Source organism: Oncorhynchus gorbuscha, linkage group LG03, assembly GCF_021184085.1.
Source record: "Oncorhynchus gorbuscha isolate QuinsamMale2020 ecotype Even-year linkage group LG03, OgorEven_v1.0, whole genome shotgun sequence".
In the NCBI taxonomy this organism is placed as follows: domain Eukaryota; kingdom Metazoa; phylum Chordata; class Actinopteri; order Salmoniformes; family Salmonidae; genus Oncorhynchus; species Oncorhynchus gorbuscha.
In genome coordinates, this window is record NC_060175.1 from 69359001 (window position 1) to 69380228 (window position 21228).

A 21228-nucleotide genomic window follows, 5' to 3' on the forward strand; every position below is an offset into this window, starting at 1 on the left:
TTTCACAATTCCTGACATTTAATCCTAGTATTTGGTAGCATTGCATTTAAATTGTTTAACTTGGGTCAAACGTTTCGGGTAGCCTTCCACAAGTTTCCCACAATAAGTTGGGTGAATTTTGGCCCATTCCTCCTGACAGAGCTGGTGTAACTGAGTCAGGTTTGTAGGCCTCCTTGCGTGCACACGCTTATTCAGTTCTGCCCACAAATTTTCTATGGGATTGAGGTCAGGGCTTTGTGATGGCCACTCCAATACCTTGACTTTGTTGTCCTTAAGCCATTTTGCCACAACTTTGGAAGTATGCTTGGGTCATTGTCCATTTGGAAGACCCATTTGCAACCAAGCTTTAACTTGAGATGTTGCTTCAATATATCCACATAATTTTCCTTCCTCATGTCAATTAGCCATCAGAAGCTTCTAAAGCCATGACATCATTTTCTGGAATTTTCCAAGCATTTAAAGGCACAGTCAACTTAGTGTATGTAAACTTCTGACCCACTGGAATTGTGATATTACAAGTGAATTATAAGTGAAATAATCTGTCTGTAAACAATTGTTGGGAAAATTACTTGTGTCACGCACAAAGTAGATGTCCTAACCGACTTGCCAAAACTATAGTTTGTTAACAAGAAATTTGTGGAGTGGTTGAAAAACGAGTTTGAATGACGCCAACCTAAGTGTATGTAAACTTCTGACTTCAACTGGATGTAGAAATAATGATGCTCAAATTGAAAATCATTAAACTGAATAATGAGGATTTCTATCAGCCTAATCCAGGTGTAGATTACATCTCACGGTTCAGTGTTCCAATTTGTAAACAACGCTGCATGGGATTTTTGTCCATGCGACTCTCTGCAGCTAATGGTGATGTCTACTTTAGGTATAATGCTTGGAGCCGCTTGTGGATTTGACAGTTCTAATGCAGTGCCACCTCAAGCACCGCCAAAACAACTGCTATGCAGATGTCGGCTAGCGTGGATCTGATAGAACCTAGCCCTTATTTTGAATTATAAACTGGGTGGTTCGAGCCCTGAATGCTGATTGTCTGAAAGTCGTGGTATATCAGCCCGTATACCACGGGTATGACAACACATTTATTTTTACTCTTCTAATTACGTTGGTCACCAGTTTATAATAGCAATAAGGCACCTCGGGGGTTTGTGGTATATGGCCAATATACCACGGCTAAGGGCTGTATCCAGGAACTCCACGTTGTGTAGTGCATAAGAACAGCCCTTAACTGTAAATTGGCCAAACACCACATCCCCTCGGGCCTTATTGCTTAAATATATCATACGGACCACTGAATGTTTTGCTAGATCACTAATGGCTGAATATGTCCGGTTTCCTTGATCTTAACATGGTTAGGATGAATACTGGGGTGAATACACAGTAAAATGACCATAGGCGTACAGTAAGTTGAGTGTGTGTGGAGATACTTGTGTTTAGTAGGAGTGACCGCTCTGATCAGTGGTAGGCCAATGAGGATCAGTGAGGAGGAACCAACACTGCACCTTATTGTGGAATACAAGTTCTTCCCTATATGGGTAAACCGGTGAAGCACCAATAGTTTCCACAGGGCTCCTCTTAGATCAACTGGAAACCTGCTGAAGAAATGGGGGACCACAGCATTGAGGAACAAAGGCATTTCCTCCATCACCTTCCCCGGGTCAGGTGGTGGGGTAGCCAGGGGCCGGAGGGTCAAGGGTCAGCTCCTACTGCCTCTCCGTCCTTCTCCAGCTCCTCCTGGATCTCATCACTGTTCCCTGAGTCGCTGCTCGCTACCGAGCTGAACGATGGAGAGTTCCTACACCAGAGAGAGGGGAAACAAGGACAGATGTCAGTCATTGATATCTGTGTGATTATGCCTACTGTGTAGCAAGGCCTTTCTCAAGACACGTCTCAGTGGAACAATGCACCATTGCATTGAAATGCCATTGTTCGCCATGAGTGGAGAAAGAGGTGTGTCTGACCTGCCGGTGCCCCCTGAGCCCTTGATGAGTCTCCTGCAGGTCTCCATCTGAACATCCAGGCCTCTCTTCATAGAACACATCTCCATGTACTCCTGTAGGTGACGGTTCATATCACTCTTAGCTGTAGCCAACTCATACTGAGGAGAGAGCGAGAATCCAAGATGTGGGAGAGAGGAGGAGTCAAAAGGAGAGTAAGATAGGTGAACGATGTAAGAGAGTAAGAGCAAAAGAGTGGGAGGAGATGTGAGAGGGTGGGTCAGAGACAGAGATTGAAAATGGAAAGTGGTGCAGAGATTGAGGGGCAAAGACCCTCTGCAGTAATAATTGATGACTCACACAGGAGAGTGAGTTGCACACATGAACCTTGACCTCTCTTCTCTTGGTCTCTTACCTCTATTTGACCCATGGTCTCCTGGTACTCCTTCTCTCGGTTCTGGAAAAGCATCTCGGTCTCGTCGATCAGGCTGCCCAAACTGCCATCCTGAGAGGCCTAACAATCCCCAACAGACCCATGTAAACTATATGTACTGTAGCAACGTTCAAAGTGCAGTGGTAGACTTTACTTTGCAGCTTGGAGGCATCGTTATCGACAATAAACACTTTCATAAAGTTTACATTCGTACAGTTGTAAAATGGATAGATAAGGTAGATAAACGTCTCATTGGGCACAGACGTCAGTTCAATGTCTAGTTTTGATTTACATTCGGTTGAGTTGTCAACTAACATTAATTCAACGTGAAATGAGCAAAACATTTCACCATCTCATTGGATTTAGGTGAAGTTGGGTTAAAAAAAAATACAAAAATTCCCTTACGTTGATTACTTCTTTTTCAAACCCAATCATTTCCCCACGTTGATTCAACAGCATCGCATTGAGTTTTTTGTTTGAAATGACGTGGAAACAACGTTGACTCAATCAGTTTTTGCCCAGTGGGATCGGTCGAACACACAATTTAGCAATACACACACCAACACACAATTAGACAAACAATCAATTCAAGTAAATAACGACACAATTGTATTTTTTACATATATTCCTTAACAGTTTCTGAGGCCAATGAGATTAAATGTCTTACAGTACAAGGGCATGAGGCAGGTAGCCTAGTGGTTAGAGCATTGTGCTAGTAACCAAAAGGTTGCTAGATCGAAAACCCGAGCTGACAAGGTAAAAATCTGTCATTTTGCTCCTGAACATGGCAATTAACCCACTGTTCCTAGGTCATCATTGTAAATAAGAATTTGTTCTTAACTGACTTGCCTAGTTAAATAAAGTTATTTTAAAAATGAGGAAATACAGAGAGAAGGCCTAAACAACATCCTCGACAGAGACATACAGGTAACTGACAAAATAAAGCAAACACTTGAGTCATTTGGCAGTTACCTGTATCTGACACATTTGAAAAGTTCCCAGACACTGCTTTTGGATGAGCAGTAGGGGGCAGCACTAACCTGCCCAGGGCCCTCCCCCTGTCCTTCTGCTGCAGCAGCACTGGCTGCAGCACAGGGGGTGTTGTAGTTGGCAAAGTCCTCCCAGAGGAGCAGTGTCTCCTCATTCTCCTCCCAAGTTAGGCTGTCACAGTCGTCATCAAAGTCAAACGTCTCTCTCCTGGTGACAAAGGAATTATCATCTGAGCAAGTTCTGCAAACAAGAAAGGGAGGGAGAAGAGGGAAGAGGGGGAGAGAAGAGGGAAGAGGGAGGGACAGAGAGAAAGAGTGGAGACAGAGGTGGAAAGGGAGGGGAGGAAAGAAAGAAGACAAAAAAAAGAAAGGAGGAAAACCAAAACCAAACGGAAAGGCGTGCACATTTTAAAAGGGGTCGCAAATGAAGAGGACAGGGAAGAGAGAAAACAACAGAGACAGTGACTGACAGAGATGAAAACATCACAAAGTAATGAAGCACACATGAAACTGACTATGCGACGCTATCTAACGCTACAGACGACAGTGGGGATTTAATTCACAGATTGATATCATATGACTCAAACAACACAGTTAGTTGGATAACATATCGACTCTAGTCGTTCAGCTGGCACTCATTAGCAATTGAGGCTAAACAAGTTACATAACACGGGTCAAAAGGTTCGGCCACTCACAACTGATTGAGCATGCGTTTCATCTCGTCTGTGATGTTGAGTGACTCTACGACCTGCTCCTTCTCCTCCTCTTCATCCTCCTCTCCACCACCAGACTCAGTTTCAATCTCAGCACTCCTCTCCTCGTAGACAGCCTTACGCTCTTTCCTCCTGCAAGATGCAGCCCCCTGTGAAACCACACACCACACACTAGTCAGCTGTGTGTGAACGAGGATGAAAATGTGTGTGTGTGTGGAAAAAACATTTAATGTACACTTGTGTCCCATTTTCCACATGGAATGAGCCCTTTACACAAGGGGTACATATGAAAAGCTATCCAGTTACTTTGCTCTCTGGGGGTGCTCTGGAGGGACTCATGTGTGGGCTCATGTTGAACATCTTGCTCATGTCTTCTGAGTTGCGTTGCTGAGCCACGTCACAAAGCTTGGCCGTGATGTCAATGCGTCTGCAGATGTCCATGTCCACCTTCATGGCCTTCTTCTGGATCGCAGTGTCCAAGTCCGACATTTCCTACAATAAATATTACATTGGTTATGATGATCAGAGAATATTATACCCATGAGCTGTGTCACCGTCTACTATTTGCCCAATACTGCAAGTAAGAGTGTACAGTTTTCGGAGGCAGGACCTCAACATCATCATCCCATTTTTTTGTTAATCTCATAGTATCTTGAGGCAGTGACTTGCAGTTTAAAAGTAATAAACTCACTTAAAGGGGAAGTTTAAGAATATTTTTTTTGGAGTGATTCCATACATTGAAACTAGTTAGGCAGAGTTTGCCTCCCTCTCTCTCCCTGTATTCTACTACTGGAAAGCGGCAAAAATGGGTCACGTGGCGTGTTTTTGTGCACTTCTAGCTCTGCTCTGTTGTCAGTCAACGAATGATTAATTGTGGACAATGTTTTTGTTTTACTGAAAGCCTACGGCCGAATGAGACATTATTTTTATATATTTTTTTTAAGTACTATCGATTTTGAGTCAGGAAATGTATACTTTTCCACATAAAAAGATTGGGATAATTTTATGTGAAGACAGCAAAAAACAGCAGATATGGGTAACTCTCTCGTGCTTAAAAATGATCAGATGCATTTTTTTAACGAGAATAGTTAAAACAGCTTAGAGATACGTATACGAAGTAAACAACCTGACCGGCTGCAACAACAGTGAAGATGGGTGAGATCTGCACGTGCGCTATTGTGGCGCAATCTCTGTGCCCTTATTTGGAGCAAATGGGGGAGAAGGAACTGGCGAAAAAGTTGAACAACTAGCCTAAAGTTAGTTCTGAAAAGTGAAAATCCGAAGAGATGGCAGCAAGAGCAAGCTGGTGTTCGGTCCCTGGCTGCACTTTATATAATAACTATAATAAATATCACTGTTTTCCGTTGACAGATGCAGAAGTAGAGATAAAAACAAGTAAATAAGGTGTAAACACTCCTACAGCCGATCTTGCTAATGTACGTGTCTGTAGTATGCACTTAATCGACAATGACTGCAAAAGAGATATACAATCGGAACAAAACACCAAAGAAAACTCAAAGACACAGCTGTTCATTCTGTATACCCATGGAATGGATCTCGTGTCATGCCAAAAAACAGAAGAGCGTTTGAGAAGGGAAAGCACCAAAGCGAGTGTGCAGAGCAGACTGGTCTCATAGACTAGACAGTAACAATAAACGTAAATCAGGGACACTCAAATTAGTATGATATACTGTATTTATGTTTGATATGGTTATATAAATTATAGGGGTTACGTAACGCAAAAATAAAAGGAGGGTGGTTGGTCGGGGTGGATGTGTTGGTGTATGATGCGAACGTCTAGCAACCTAAAGGTTATGCGCTTTAATCTCATCACGGACAACTTTAGCATTTTAGCTCATTAGCAACTTTTCAGCTACTTTTGCAACTGCTTAGCATGTTAGCTAACCCTTCCCCAAACGCTTTTAGCTAATCCTAACTCTAACCATAACCCTTTAACCTAACTCCTAACCTTAACCCGAACGTTAGCCACAGCAAATTGGAATTCGTAACATACAGTACTTTTTTTTGCAAATTCGTAAAATATTGTATGAAATGCAATTCGTAAAGTATTGTACGAATTGTATTCCTAACATATCATATGACTTGCAATTTGTAACATATATGAAATGATTGATGGACATCCACAAATGATTACATACCATACAAAACGTAACATATCATAACTAAATGGGGTGTCTCGGATTTACATACAGAATAACAAGAAATGTTGTGCGGAGGTATATAGTCTAATCAATGCAGTTCGAGTAGATCTTATTGTGTTGTAACCATTGCACCACATCATGTAGACATTTAATTTAATTTAAATTGAACCTTTATTTAACCATAGCCTAGGCGCTCTACCGGTTAGCATATGTGCCTGGTCTTTATGACAATGAGGTTGAGGAGATTATAGACAGTAATTATGTCATTTTACATTGTAACAGACATTAATTGTGTGATCTTACATTGCAGAATAAAAATGAAAGGTGTTGTTGCATTTTAATTACTTATGATCAGGTCTAGTCACTTTTATTCATAATCTCCAGTGTCTGATATGTTGGTTAGCCATGGTTTATTTGCATGAGAACATGTCATGCTTTAACAACTGTATAGCCTTGCAAGAAATACATGGCCCCAGGAACCACCTGGGGTAGGCCTATTTGGCCGCATGTAGTCTGGTCTATTGTGTATTTGTAACCCCCACATCTACTGTCGATAGTGGTCATGAGTATCATAACAATTTAATTACTTTTAGCCCCATGGACACAAAACATTTTTATTACAGATTATAAACGTGGTATCACATTATACTTGTGTGTTACTGTTAGAGACTGACTTGATCCCGTGTGAATCTATTTATTATTCTATAATTAGCCTAGCAGTAGTAATTATGTTATGGTTGAGATGGAATGATCTATGTGCATTATATTTGTAGCGGTAGTAATTATTGTGTTATGGGTTAGATGGAATGATCTATGTGCATTAAATTTGTAGCGGTAGTAATTATTGTGTTATGGGTTAGATGGAATGATCTATGTGCATTGTATTTGGGCAGAGGGAAAGGGGGCCTGTCTCTTGAGGCCAAGAATGATTCCACAAGGGTTGAATAGCAGTCATGTGCCTGGAGTTAGCGCTGATAGATCATAATTACTCATCTAATAACACTTTCTTATATCTTTACTGTTTTATATCATTATATACACTTGGTGTGAATGTACCCTTTTTATATATTCTTAGAGATTGAAATTAGTGCTAGGTTTAAGCTCTTTGTGTATGAGAAGTGTAATTATCTAGTGGTCTGCAGTAGGAATGTGTACTTCCAATAACTCAAGGCCTCTCCTGACTGACAAGAAGACCTGTGAAAGGCACGGAGGAATATGAAAGCTCTGGATTTAGGCTGGGACACGATAACACCAACGGGAGGAACAGACTCAGTTCTTGCCCAGCAACAGAGATTGATTGTTTAACACAGAAATACAACAAGGTCACTCCGCCTAATCGGAAGGTATAAATATATGTGCTTGTGTGACCTGTAGGGGTGGTTTTGCAGCTGTAACACCCAGTGTTGTGAATAAATCAAGCTGGAGTTTTACTTGGGAGTCTGTCGGGATTATTGTACCAGAAATTAGAATCCAACCGTTAGGATGGAAGTTTTTCTTTGTCAATACATATAACAATAGTAATTTAGCATATAACACATACAATATCAACTGTCAATAGCTTTCACGTTTAGAATTGTATGTATCAGGAACTCCCATTGTGTCACAAATAACTGTGAGGTCAATTTCCCCAACTCACTCGGCAGGTTCTGGGCTCAATGGATTGGTCTTCAAAGGACCCCAAAGAACTTCAAGCTCCTCTGGCCCCCATGTGAGTTGATGTTGTCGACTGGAAATGTTCACACTTTTTCCCAATGTCTGATGTGTTGGCTAGCTATGGCTTATTTGCGTGACAAACTTTCAGGCAACTGTATAGCCTTACGTGGAATACCTGGCCCGAGGAACCACCGGTGGTATATGATTGTCCATAGTCTGACTATTGTGTATTTGTAAGCCCCACCTCACATCGTCAATAGGGGCTACGGGTATAATTACTTTTTTTTAGCAGTATGGCCATATGTTTTACAGGTTAGTAAACATGCTATCACTTGTGTGTTAGGGTGGACAGTTTTCTTTGACAATACACATAACGATAATAATTTGGCATATGACCCATACTATATTAACTATTAATCCCTGTCACATTTCCTTTTGTATATAAATACTGTATGAACTGACAGAATGCTAATGTTGCATTACATTTGTTTTATGAAAGACTGCATCGACAAGTCAAAGCTTCGGGCCTGATGTCTTTCAGGCATCCTGGTCTCCTACCCGTCTCTTAAAGCTCTGGACCTTCTACCCATGTGTCCCCTACCACTAAGAAGAGCAGGCAGGAGGTAACCAGCTCTGTATTTGGCACTTGGCATTGCATTATGAAAACATGCATTTCACATTTGATTCAAATGGGTGACGGTAGGTAAAGCTGCTTTAAATGTGTCAAAATGCGGTCAATCTTCTCTCGGCCTCTTGAGTCCATGGGCTTTGCAACTGTGTCCAGAGCTTCAGATTCACCAGAAAGGATCCAAGAGTCTTCGGTAAGTATCCTAGGACAATTGACATATTTTCTATGATTCCATATAGCAAAGTCTTATTCAGTATGTGCTGTTATAGTTTCTGAACTCTTAAGGCCATATTGGAGAATTGTCTTTCTAAGGAGGATCAGGGAACTGCATCCAGCTACAGCAGCCTCCTTCACATCGTCCTGCGCAACATCCACGATCTCCACCTTCCCAGCTGGACACAAGCTTTTAGCTCCCCTGATTACAAGGACCAGGGCTCTGACGACATACTGTACCTCCAACATCCACCAAATCAAGTCTGGAGTCTTGAGTTCGAATCAACCACATCTTAAACAAACCGTGATCAGTGAACCCCCCTGAAGTATACTGTGCATGGAGTCCAAGATCATGGATCTCATTAAGCTTATCCAAAAGTGTTGGTCTGCCATAATCAACACCAGCAAAATATTAAAAGGAAGACAAATCGAGATCAACTGGCAGAGCGCATCAAAGGATGTATGGGGAGTTGGGAATCTTCCCCGAATGTTAGAAGGATGTCACAGGCTAATCTCGTTGCACTGTCTTCTGTGCTGTTCACTGGTGACACTTTCACAGACATAAATTACTAGGCTGAACTATGTCCAATACAGTTCCCTTCACAAACAACATACTTTGTAGTCCTCTTACTTCCTACCCGTCACAAGCCAGGATTACAGACAGACTGAAGCAGGAAAAGATCATTTCCACTATGGTTCAGGATGGAAATGAAGGCAAAGCTGTGCACATCTGTGGTGATGGAAGGAATGACAGCCCTGGCTGGCTACTCCACTAAATTTACGACATATAGGTAATTGAAATTATAACCAGTTCATAATAAATCATATTCATATCGTAATCAACATTTTTTTAAGGGACATTTTAGTTCTGCATAGCACATAGCGTATGAAACAATGGGTTCTCCACTTGACATGAAAATCATTCATTCCTTCATTTATACAGCTTCATGGATGACAAGACCAAGAAAGTAATTCAAGCTAATGTGATTTCGGGAAGGTCCATTCATTGCAGTTATTGCTTCCAGTATAGTCAATGTGAATGGTCAAATGTTAATGCTATTTCAAATCTGTTTTTGTATACCTCTTATTTTTTGTATTTTCCAAAACAGGTCACTGAAGCCACCAGGTCAATTTCAAGGACTGAACAGCATACTGACAGAGGGTGTACCTGTAGCGTTTATAACTACTCTTGTTCACCAGGGCTGGCACAGTTATCGTATAATCGTGTAACAGACAATTATGGACAATAAACGTGAACTCAAAAATATGATCGTCTTAATACATATTCATTTTAGGAGAAGGGGGAATTCAACTTCATATTCAAGTAGATATAGTTTACCCAATAGCAGTTTTCAATTTTAACATGAAGTGGGTAAAATTGGTATTCATTTTACAGGTAGAACTGCATCGTTGGGAGGAGAAGCTGTGTTGTATTAATTACGTTTGTCATAGCTATTTTTCAGAGATGCATTACAAGGCTCAAAACATTTTTCAACAAAAAATGACAATTATGACAATAACCGTGGCCATCTGCATGGCAATTAATTGTTACCCAAAATTCCATAATCGTCACAGCCTACCTTCCACCATCAATAAGAAACAGAATGCCAGAAGAACACCCAACATGAGCTGGACTGCTGGCATGTTTCAAAGGGTAAGTTTATAACTATTCCACCAACAGCAGAGATGTCCTTCACTGTCATGTTTGCGTTTTTTGATGTTTAGGTAAAATGTTGACATTTCCTCTAAAAGGCTTGACAAAGAAACTTTTGGCAGAGTCAAAGAAAGGCGACGAAGTGCTAAAATGCGCTACATGGTCAATCCGACGTCTGCATTGGCCGTGCAGCATTTATGGTGACATGGCCTATGCAGAAGTCAGGGCGGTTCATACTTCTTGCGCTTCGCGGAGCAGCACAGAGCTTTTGTGAAGAAAGTTGTCAATGAAGGGAGTTTGTGTTTATACAGGACCTCTCGGCCTCACCTACCATCAACCAATCATGTCAATGTGGAGCTATACGTAGCCCTCCACATCAATTTCAGGTCAAGACTCTGGTGAGGACGACGAGCACTCAGATGAGCTTTCCTGAGATGCTATCTGACAGTTTGTGCAGAAATTCTTTGGTTGAGCAAACTCACGAGTTTCATCACCTACATGTGGTCTGCGGTTGTGAGGCCGGTTGGACACTCTGCCAAAACAAGTTTGGCGGCAGCTTATGGTAGAGAAAGTAACATTCAATTCTCTGGCAACAGCCTGGCAGACATTCTTGTAGTCAGCATGCTGAATGCATGCTCCCACAAAACTTGAGACATCTGTGGCATTGTGTTGTGTGACAAAACTGCACATTTCAGAGTGGCCTTTTATTATCCCCAGCACAAGGTGCACCTGTGTAATGATCATGCTGTTTTATCAGCTTCTTAATTCGCCACACCTGTCAGATGGATGAATTATCTTGGCAAATGAGAAAATCCTGGGATCTTTTATTAGTCGCTCTGGATAAGAGCGTCTGCTAAATGACTTAAATGTAAATGTAAATTTCAGCTCATGAAACATGTGACCATGTGTTTATATTTTTGTTCAGTATAAGATACACTATATACACAAAAGTATGTGGGCAACCCTTCAAGTTAGTGAATTTTGCTATTTCAAACACACCCATTGCTGACAGGTGTATAAAATCAAGGACACAGCCATGCATTCTCCATAGACAAATATTGGTAGTAGAATGGCCTTACTGAAGAGCTTAGTGACTTCCAATGTGGCACTGTCATAGGATGCCACCTTTCCAACAAGTCAGTTCGTCAAATTTCTGCCCTGCTAGAACTGCCCCGGTCAACTGTAAGTGCTGTTATTGTGAAGTGGAGATGTCTAGGAGCAACAACGGCTCAGCCGTGAAGTGGTAGTCCACACAAGCTCACAGAACAGGATAGCCGAGTGCTGAAGAGGGTGAAAACCATCTGTCTTCGGTTGCAACACTCACTACCGAGTTCCAAACTTGCTCTGGAAGCAATGTAGGCACAAGAACTGTTCATCGGGAGCTTCATGAAATGGGTTTCCATGGCCGAGCAGCCTCACAGAAGCCTAAGATCACCATGCTGAATGCCAAGCATCGGCTGGAGCAATGTTAACCTCTCTTGGGTAGGGGGCAGTATTTTGACGTCCGGATGAAGCGTGCCCAAAGTAAACTGCCTGTTACTCAGGCCCAGAAGCTAGGATATGCAATCTAAAGTTTCTAAAACTGTTACAACTATGTCTGTGAGTATAATAGAACTGTTATGGCAGGCGAAACCCCGAGAACAACCCCATTTTGGCTGTAGTGTTTCCAAGCGAGTGGAAGAGAACGTGTTCTTTGGTATTTTTCTCCGGTAAAGACAATACCGATTCTCCGTTTTAAATTGTATCATTTATTTACGTATTAGGGTACCCAAGGATTGTTTATAAACATTGTTTGACTTGTTTGGAAAAGTTTATTAGTAATGTTTGGGATTCATTTTGTATGCATTTTGATGGAGAGAAACTGGGTAGATTATTGACTGAAGCGTGCCAGCTAAACTGAGTTTTTATGGATATAAAGAAGGACATTATCGAACAAAAGGACCATTTGTGATGTAACTGGGACCTTTTGGAGTGCCAACAGAAGAAAATCATCAAAGGTAAGTCATTTTGTATATCGCTATTTCTGGTCCCAAGGTGTTTATATTTGCGCACTATTGTTTGTACAGATGAACGTGGTACCTTCAGGCGTTTGGAAATTGCTCCCAAGGATGAACCAGACTTGTGAGGGCTACAATTTTTTTCTGAGGTCTTGGCTGATTTCTTTTGATTTTCCCATGATGTCAAGCAAAGAGGCACTGAGTTTGAAGGTTGACCTTGAAATACAGCCACAGGTACACCTCCAATTGACTCAAATGATGCCAATTAGCCCATCAGAAGCTTCTAAAGCAGGGGTCCCCAAACTTTTTCCTGTGAGGGCCACATAACTTTTCCCTTCTCTGATGGGGGGCCGGTGTCAGTCTGTAACAGAAAAAGTGTGACGATCGTAGGGGAGCTTAATTTTTTTATTGTTTTCCAGAAAGCCACACATAACCAAATAACCCTTTCCAGGTTCTTTACAGAAAAAAAGTCAGGAAACAAATAATAACACTATTAATGAAATAAATAATTAAATAACTCTCTCTGGGTTCTTCATAGAAAAAAAGCCATGGAACATTAACTTTCTGTCGTGCCATGCACAATCTTAACAGATAAAAGTTCAGCTCAGTTGTCAGAGCAGAATCTCTCTGACACATATGAGCAGTCTCATAAAGTTCTTGTGTTCCTTCCTTATAATCCTTTTGTAGGTTCCAGTAGGCTTGTAGACACCGCTGTTTGCAGCTCTCTCTCATCAACTTCCCTGTGAAAACCACAAAAGAAGCAGGTTGAGAAACTGAACTAAGTGATACAGCACCTACACAGCACAATACATTTCACTACCAGTATGGTTGTAAAGATGGATTTTATCCCAGTAGATTTTATTATGATTATATTTGTTTATGCTCAGAATGACTCATTCAAGTCAGAAAAGTGAGCTTACCTAGGTATGTTCATCAGTGTGAACTGTGGGCCTGCATCTGGCTGGTGAGAAGTTGAATATCAGGTTCCATTCTAGTTACAGCCAGTCTCAAGCACTGATGCAAATGTTCATCTGTCAATCTTGATCTCATCGGGGTTTTCAGCAGTTTCATGCGAGAAAAGGGCAGATATACGTGCTGCCAAAAACTGTGGACATTTTCATTGCGTGTTTTTTGATGTTTGGATATGTGTCGTTTGGGAGGGCGGCATAGAAGTCAATGAGACTGTTGGGCTTAAATGCGTCTTTCAGAACATCACAGTTCTGTAACTCAGCCAACTCAAACTGATATGAAGGCTGGGCTTTTTTACATTTAAGTCATCAATGTCGGCAACAAAGGGGTTCTGAAAAAGACGGATTTCTTTTGCATGAACATGTAGTTCACTGAATCGCACACCGAACTCCGCCTTCAGCATTTCCAGTGCTTCCACGCACTTTTCAGCTGGGAACGGGACTGCTGGGTTCTCTGTCGACAGGTTTTGGGTAGCAGGAAGATGGACGAAGTTGCGCTTTTTCACTTGTTCCAAAAGCAGCGCTAATTTCACCTCAAATGCTTTTATGTGTGAATACATGTCACAAATGAGTTTCCCCTCGCCTTGTAGCTTCAAGTTAAGACTGTTAAGTATTTCTGTCACGTCTGTTAAAAATGCGAGGTGCCATTTCCATTCTGGGTCGATCAGCTCTGGGACCGTTTTGTCTTTTAAATGAAGAAATGCGTTAATTTCGGGTAGCAGCTCGTAAAAACGCCTCAAAACTCTGCCCCAGTTCAGACAGGAATTCTTGGAACTGCCTGTGTTTAAGTCCCTTTGCTCTGATGAAGTTTATGCACGACACCACAACCTTCATTACAGAATCCCACGTCAACACTTTGCAGCACAGTGCTTGCTGGTGAATTAGGCAGTGGACTCGTAGCGGGCGGTGAGACCCCTTTTTCCAACTCCCGGTTCATGCGTCCTATTAGACCGCGAGTTTCGCCCACCATGCTAGGAGCCCCGTCAGTCGTGATGCTAGCTAGCTTTGACCAGTCCAGGTCCAACTTCTCCATGGTTTGGCACACTTTGTCAAAAATATCCTCTCCCGTTGTAGTCCCTTTGAGACTTTGGAGGGCTGCCAGCTCCTCGCATATCTCAAAGTTTGCGCTAACTCCACGAATAAAAATGAGCAGTTGCGCTGTGTCTTGCACGTCCCTGCTCTCATCCAGTGCCAAAGAAAGAAAGTCAAATTCTTTCGTCTTCTGCTGCAGCTTGGCATATACATTACTCCCGATTTCTTCAACGCGTCTGGTGATTGTACTCGCCGACAGACTTACGGCATTAAATGCATCTTTCTTCTCGGGACACACCTCCTCCGCGACAGCATCCATACATTTCTTAACAAACTCTCCGTCAGTGAAAGGCTTACCGCTTCTTGCTATCAGTTTAGCAACCCGAAAGCTGGCCCGAACGGATGCCTGGTTCAGCTGAGATAGTAGTCCACTTTTTAGCTTTGAGAGTTTGTCTGCTTGTATTTGGCCTTGCAAGCTATCGTACTTGTCTTTGTGACGGGATTCATAGTGTCGGCGAAGATTGTATTCTTTGAATACCGCCACCGTCTCTTGACAGATGAGACAAACAGACTTTTCTTTGCATTGAACAAAAAAATAATCGTTTGTCCACTGCAGGTTAAATACCCTGCATTCTGAATCAATTTTTCTCTTACCTAACCTTTTCGTCATTATTCCGTTCTCTCTTTGACAGGGCCGGGCCTAGGATTTTTTTTCTGGAGGCCAAATAGGAAAAAAAATCGATAGCGTCTCTGGTATTGTTCAGAGGGCCGGGCCAAATGTGCTGACGGGCCGTATCCGGCCCGCGGGCCGTAGTTTGGTGACCACTGTCTAAAGCCATGACATAATTTTCTGGAATTCCAAGCTGTTTAAAGGCACAGTCAACTTCGTGTATGTGAACTTCTGAGCCACTAGAATTGTGATACAGTGAAATAATCTGTCTGTCAACAATTGTTGGAAAAATTACTTGTGTCATGCACAAAGTAGACTTGCCTAACTGACTTGCCAAAACTATAGTTTGTTCAACAAGAACTTTGTGGAGTGGTTGAAAAATGAATTTTAATGATTCCAACCTAAGTGTATGTAAACTTTCGACTTCAACTGTACCTAACCTGACACCCATCACAGGCTGGGAGTAGCACAAACCATTCACTTCAACTGTTTACAAGCCCTGGGAGTCTTTCACTTCCCAAAAACCAGTGTAGACCCCATAGGGTGATGGATATTTAGTGCGGATGGCATTTAACACGCAGGATGGGAGAGTAATCCAGACTCCTGGACCCAGTGTCTCGCCACAGAGGACCCATTCCAAAACGATGCGGTAGAAGACCTATATGGACCCAGTGTCTCGCCACAGAGGACCCATTCCAAAACGATGCGGTAGAAGACCTATATGGACCCAGTGTCTCGCCACGGAGGACCCATTCCAAAACGATGCGGTAGAAGACCAGTCTGAACGGCCTGGAATAACAATTTTAAATCAAAGGACAAAGTGGATTTGACAATCTGGAGCAGTAGCCATGTACTTATAACATTTTATTTCTTGACAATATGAAAACAGGTTATTATTTTCTGTTCATAGTTGTTGCTGTTATTTCAAGTTCAATTATGTAGGCCTATATTTCCTATATCTTACTCAAATAGCATTGTGATAATGTGAAAACATATCAAGACAGTGTTTGGGCTAATATAAAAACATATACCCACAACGGTCCAGCTCATTGAGCTTTATGATAAGCGATATTTCAATAAAGTAAAGTTCAGCTACTTACATGTTGGATAACTGTACTTTTGGCCCAGCCGGAACGGAGTTGCGTCTCCAATTTCTTTTTGGGATACTGAAAAATGTTTCCAGGCACCAGAGTTGAAGGACAGCAAAATCCCTGTGGTCAGGAAAGCAAACTAACTGCTCCTCATCATCAAATGAAGCATTCATCAACATTGATGCACAGTTACCACAACTGCACCACCAATCTGCGTTCATCCTGGGAGAGGCTGGGGCTGTGGTCCTGCTGCTGTGGCCTCGGTGGCAAGAGCGACAGCGGCCATGTGAAGCTCAATTTTCCTCAATTCTTTGTCAGAAAACTCAGGCTCAAATAAATACGGTTCGACGACACCATCAACGCCCGTCCAGGAGTTTCATTAATTACTCGCGAGTATTTCGTCGTCAGACATGTTTGTAGGTTGTTGTTTTACTTCGCATACCTAATCTGCCATTTTTATGTAAAGGTATTTCCTCACAAGAGCGCACATGCACAGTTGTTACCTATCTCTGGTGTTGTTGCAGTCGGCCACATAAAATAATTATATAAAATCATCTAAATTGTTTTAGTTGGAGAAGTACACATTTCCTGACCGATAGTACTTTTGATTTAAAAAAATGTCTCATTAGGACATAAGCTTTCAATAAAATGTGTCTACTGACAACAGAGCAGAGCTAGCAATACAACTTTCCAGTTCTAGACTGCAGGGAGAGAGAAGGGGAGAAGGCAAACTACACCTAACTACACGACCAAAAATATAAACACAACATGCAACAATTTCAAAGGTTTTACTGAGTTACAGTTCATATAAGTACATTTGAAACAAATTCATTAGGCCCTAATATATGGATTTCACATGACTGGGAATACAGATATGCATCTGTTGGTCACAGAAACCTTTAGAAAAGGTAGGGGCATGGACCAGAAAACCAGTCAGTATCTGGTGTAGACACCATTTGCCTCATGCAGCGTGACATATCTCCTTTGCATAGGGTTGATCAGGCTGTTGGTTTTGGCTGTGGAAGGTTGTCCCACTCCTCTTCAATGGCGATGCAAAGTTGCTGGATATTGGTGGGAACTGGAACACGCTGTCGTCCACGTCAATCCAGAGCATCGCAAACATGCTCAATGGGTGACATGTCTGGCGAGTATGCAGGCCATGGAAGAACTGGGACATTTTCAGCTTCCAGGAATTGTGTACAGATCCTTGCAACATGGGGCTGTGCATTGTCATGCTGAAACATGAGGTGATGGTGGCGGATGAATGGTACGACAACGGGCCTCAGGGTCTCGTCATGGTATCTCTGTGCATTAAGATTGTAATCGGTAAAATGCAATTGTGGTTGTTGTCCGTAGCTTATGCCCATACCATAAACCCCACCACCACCAGGGGGCACTATGTTCACAACGTTGACATCAACAAACCACTCGCCCATACAACACCAAACATGCTGTCTGCCATCTGCCTGGTACAGTTGAAACCTGGATTCTCTAGTGTGCCCATGGCCATCGAAGGTGAGCATTTACCCACTGACCTCGGGTTACGACGCCAAACTGCAGTCAGGTCAAGACCCTGCTTAGGATGATGAGCACGCAGATGAGCTTCCCCGAGTTTGTGCAGAAAATACTTGGTTGTACAAACCCACAATTTCATCAGCTGTTCGGGTGGCTGGTCTCAGACGATCCCGCAGGTGATGAAGCCGGATGTGGAGGTCCTGAGCTGGCGTGGTTAAACATGTGGTCTGCGGTTGTGAGGCCGGTTGGACGTACTGCACATTTTTGAAAACAACGTTGGAGGCAGCTTATCGTAGAGAAATTATCATTAAATTCTCTGGCAATTGCACGCGCCCTCAAAACTTGAGACATCTGTGGCATTGTGTTGTGTGACAAAACTGCAAAAAGAGTGGCCTTTTATTGTCCCCAGCACAAGGTACACCTGTGTAATGATCGTGCTGTTTAATCAGCTTCTTGATATGCCATATCTGTCAGGTGGATGGATTATCTTGGCAAATGAGAAGTGCTCACTAACAGAAATTTGTGCTCAAAATTGGAGATAAATAAGCGTTTTGTGCTAAGGAAAATGTCTGGGATCTTTTATTTCAGCTCATGAAACCAACACTTTACATGTTGAGTTTATATTTTTGTTCAGTATAGTTTCAATGTATGGAATCACATAGGTAATGTTGGATTTAAGGTAAACTTCCCCTTTAACAGACAGTGCCATTTTTTAAACAAAGAACAAATTAACTTGAAAGGGTTCAAAAGTGACTGGGAAGGGCAAAGTGTGGTTGCGTGTGAAACAGTAGTCGGGCCGGGTTTTGGCTAATCTGTGAACGTAGCTACTCCAGACCACAGACTGGGCGAGTCCGGAGCCCAGCTGGAGTTCATTAGAAAGCAGGCCAAAACCACAGAGCCTCAAAGAATAGGCGGAGGCTGTGTGAGGCGAGCCATAGGGGTTTCTCATCTCACTCCTACTCTGCCTGTGTCTGTCCGCCCGGCCACCCATCCGTTCGTCTGCCTGCCTGTGCCTGCCTGCCTGCTGTTCTGCCTGCCTGCCTCTAACCAATTCCAAAGGAATTTCTTAGCCTCAGGGTTCAAGGGAGACTGTCCATGTGTGGTATGACAAAAATGTGTGCTGAGCATTCTGACTGCCGGGCTGTACATATCACCGACAGGAGAGAGTGGTAGCATGCATCCAGTTGCAGAAGAGGTGGGTGGATGGATGAATAGATTTACGTTGGGCGGGTGGCAATAAATGGGTGTGATTTTAAAAACAAAGTATAAATAGTGTCAAAAAGCTTTGCAAACTTACAGTAAGTTGAACCAGTCCGCACAATTTAAAGTTGGTTGGGTGTTTCTAGTTTAAATGGAGCACACAAAACTACTAAGTGATTACTATTTACTTAACCTTTTACCATGACATTTCTGTGTAAATACCAGGAGAATAAGGGACTGTTGAAGAACGCCTGAGTGTCATACTTACATTGTCAGTCATGAGGCTCTTGAAGACCACCAGCTCTGTCTTGAGTCTCTCCACCTTCTCAGTGAGCTGCCCCTGAACCACTTCAGACTCCTGGGCACTCTGGAGAGGGCAGACCGTGGAACAGACAGACACATCACACTCTACAACTAATCTATTGACATACCATGGCTCAATACAATTTACACACATTTGCGAATAACCATGCGTAAGGCATGTGCTTAGAAAATGTGTCCTAAAACACCTTACAAAAAAACGTAAGTTCAACTCCTATTATAAGAGCAGCCCTTTCTGCATAACATGTTTGAAAAGTCATTTAATCACTCTACAATCCACTCATTTGATGCATCACAACAACAACATTCCAAAGTGGATTGAGTCTTGGGTTCTGGGCCAAGAGCTCCAATAAAAGTCATCTGGAATGCAGCTAGCAGGAACAGTCGAGGCATAGTTAGTCAGGGAGAGTCAGTGATCTTGGCTGTTTTTTGGGGGGGGGTAATGTGATCTCGGGTCTTGGGGGGGGGGGGGGTTTAAAACACATTAACACACCACTGTTCCCACTGACTAACATATACACATGGGGACTAAAGCATGTGAAGTCCCCACCCATATCTGTTTTCTATCATGAACTTTCCCATTCTGTTCTGTAGAACAGCGTACAGACACACAGCACATTGCAATACGTCAGAGGCATCTGGAGATATGTTATCGCACCTGCTGAATAGGGAGCTTACTGGCAATCATGCAAAATACACACAAACATGACACAGAGGCTGAGCTTGCATCCCAAGAACCTGTATGTGTGCACTTATTCACTTGCCCTCATGGATGTCCCTTTAATGAAAGCTAGAATCCTTTATTAAAACAATACCAAAGCAGCCACCCTGCCTCTGTTTTGGTAAAAAGCTGAGGGATGGGCCTAGAGAAATATAACCACTCGTAGCTAGAGACCATTCATACATAGAGCTATGGATGTAAGAACGGACCATCCATGAAATCAAAATGACAGATGTTATGTTTTGAGGCTATACAGTCTTTGTTTATATTTCTATTGTTTACAACAGAGTAAAACAAGCTTATATTTGGGGTTCTGATGGGGTACGAATTAGGCTCGTGAGGCATTTATAAGTTATATTCGTCAAGAATCAATGAGGATACACTGAGTGTACAAAACATTATGAACAGCCTGCTCTTTCCATGACACAAACTGACCAGGTGAATCCAGGTGAAAGCTATGATCCCTTATTGATGTCACTTGTTAAATCCGATTCAACCCGTTTAGATGGAGAGGAGACAGGTTAAAGAAGGATTCTTAAGCCTTGAGACAATTGAGAAATAGATTATAATAACGTATGCCATTTAGAGGGTGAATTGGAAAGACAAAAAAAAGTATGGAACGGGGGGGGGGGGGTTGTGTGTACTAATAGCAACTAAGGATTCTAGCTTTAATGGCCAATGACATTTGAACTTTGGATTTAAAAGGAAAATTACCATTCTAAGAAATATGTTGAAATCTCCCTCTTTCCCATGCCTGGATACTTCAGGAGAAGTATTGGGATGCGGTTAGGGAGTATGGTACAGGTGTGATGATTTAAAATGGCGAGCTCTCACCTCCTGTAGTGTCTCCACCATGGCCTCCATCTGCTGGCGCTTAGACAGCTCCTCCTCCCATCTGGAACACAACACACACACAGACGCGGTTTGGTTAGTACAGTCCCAGGGTCAGCCCTGTATAAATCCTAACACAGATCATTTGAGCAGACACCCCTGTAGCCTGTTTACCCACAATCACCCTAGTAGCGCAAGCAATCAACTAACCATGTGAAATCATCAACCTGGGAGCCAGAAAGTCTTTCCTACTCATTCAGCCATTTTCTTTGTTCTCTGTTGTCCACTAAATGCATGGAGGACAGTGATACAATGTCAGGGAAGTCTGTAACTGTCCACAGCTTTGTTGCTATGTAGTAAACACTGTGCTTTCCTCTGTCTAGTCTTGCTGTTCAATGGAGAGTCGCCTTGGCTGAGGCTCAACAGACCATGTGTCTCCGGCGCAACACAAGACCGTGTTAGCTTGATGAGCTAAAAACCTAGGCATT

At 42.5% G+C, this 21228-nt stretch overlaps 1 protein-coding gene across 4 annotated transcripts in view; it reads right to left on the bottom strand.

Annotated features, from left to right (window-relative positions):
- Positions 1-579: 579 nt before the first annotated feature.
- LOC124031796 (intermediate filament family orphan 2-like) overlaps positions 580-21228 on the bottom strand; it is a 36419-nt gene continuing 15770 nt past the window's right edge. For 2 of the 4 annotated variants that reach the window (XM_046343469.1, XM_046343473.1), the window contains exons 2-9: positions 20744-20804; positions 19136-19234; positions 4391-4576; positions 4067-4233; positions 3423-3612; positions 2365-2463; positions 1974-2110; positions 580-1807 (exon numbers count right to left, since the gene is read on the bottom strand). In XM_046343469.1, the coding sequence (XP_046199425.1) occupies positions 1702-1807; positions 1974-2110; positions 2365-2463; positions 3423-3612; positions 4067-4233; positions 4391-4576; positions 19136-19234; positions 20744-20804 (1045 nt within the window). In that variant the 3' untranslated portion in view covers positions 580-1701. The remainder of the gene's footprint in view (positions 1808-1973; positions 2111-2364; positions 2464-3422; positions 3613-4066; positions 4234-4390; positions 4577-19135; positions 19235-20743; positions 20805-21228) is intronic. The other 2 variants (XM_046343472.1, XM_046343471.1) reach the window with 2 other exon arrangements.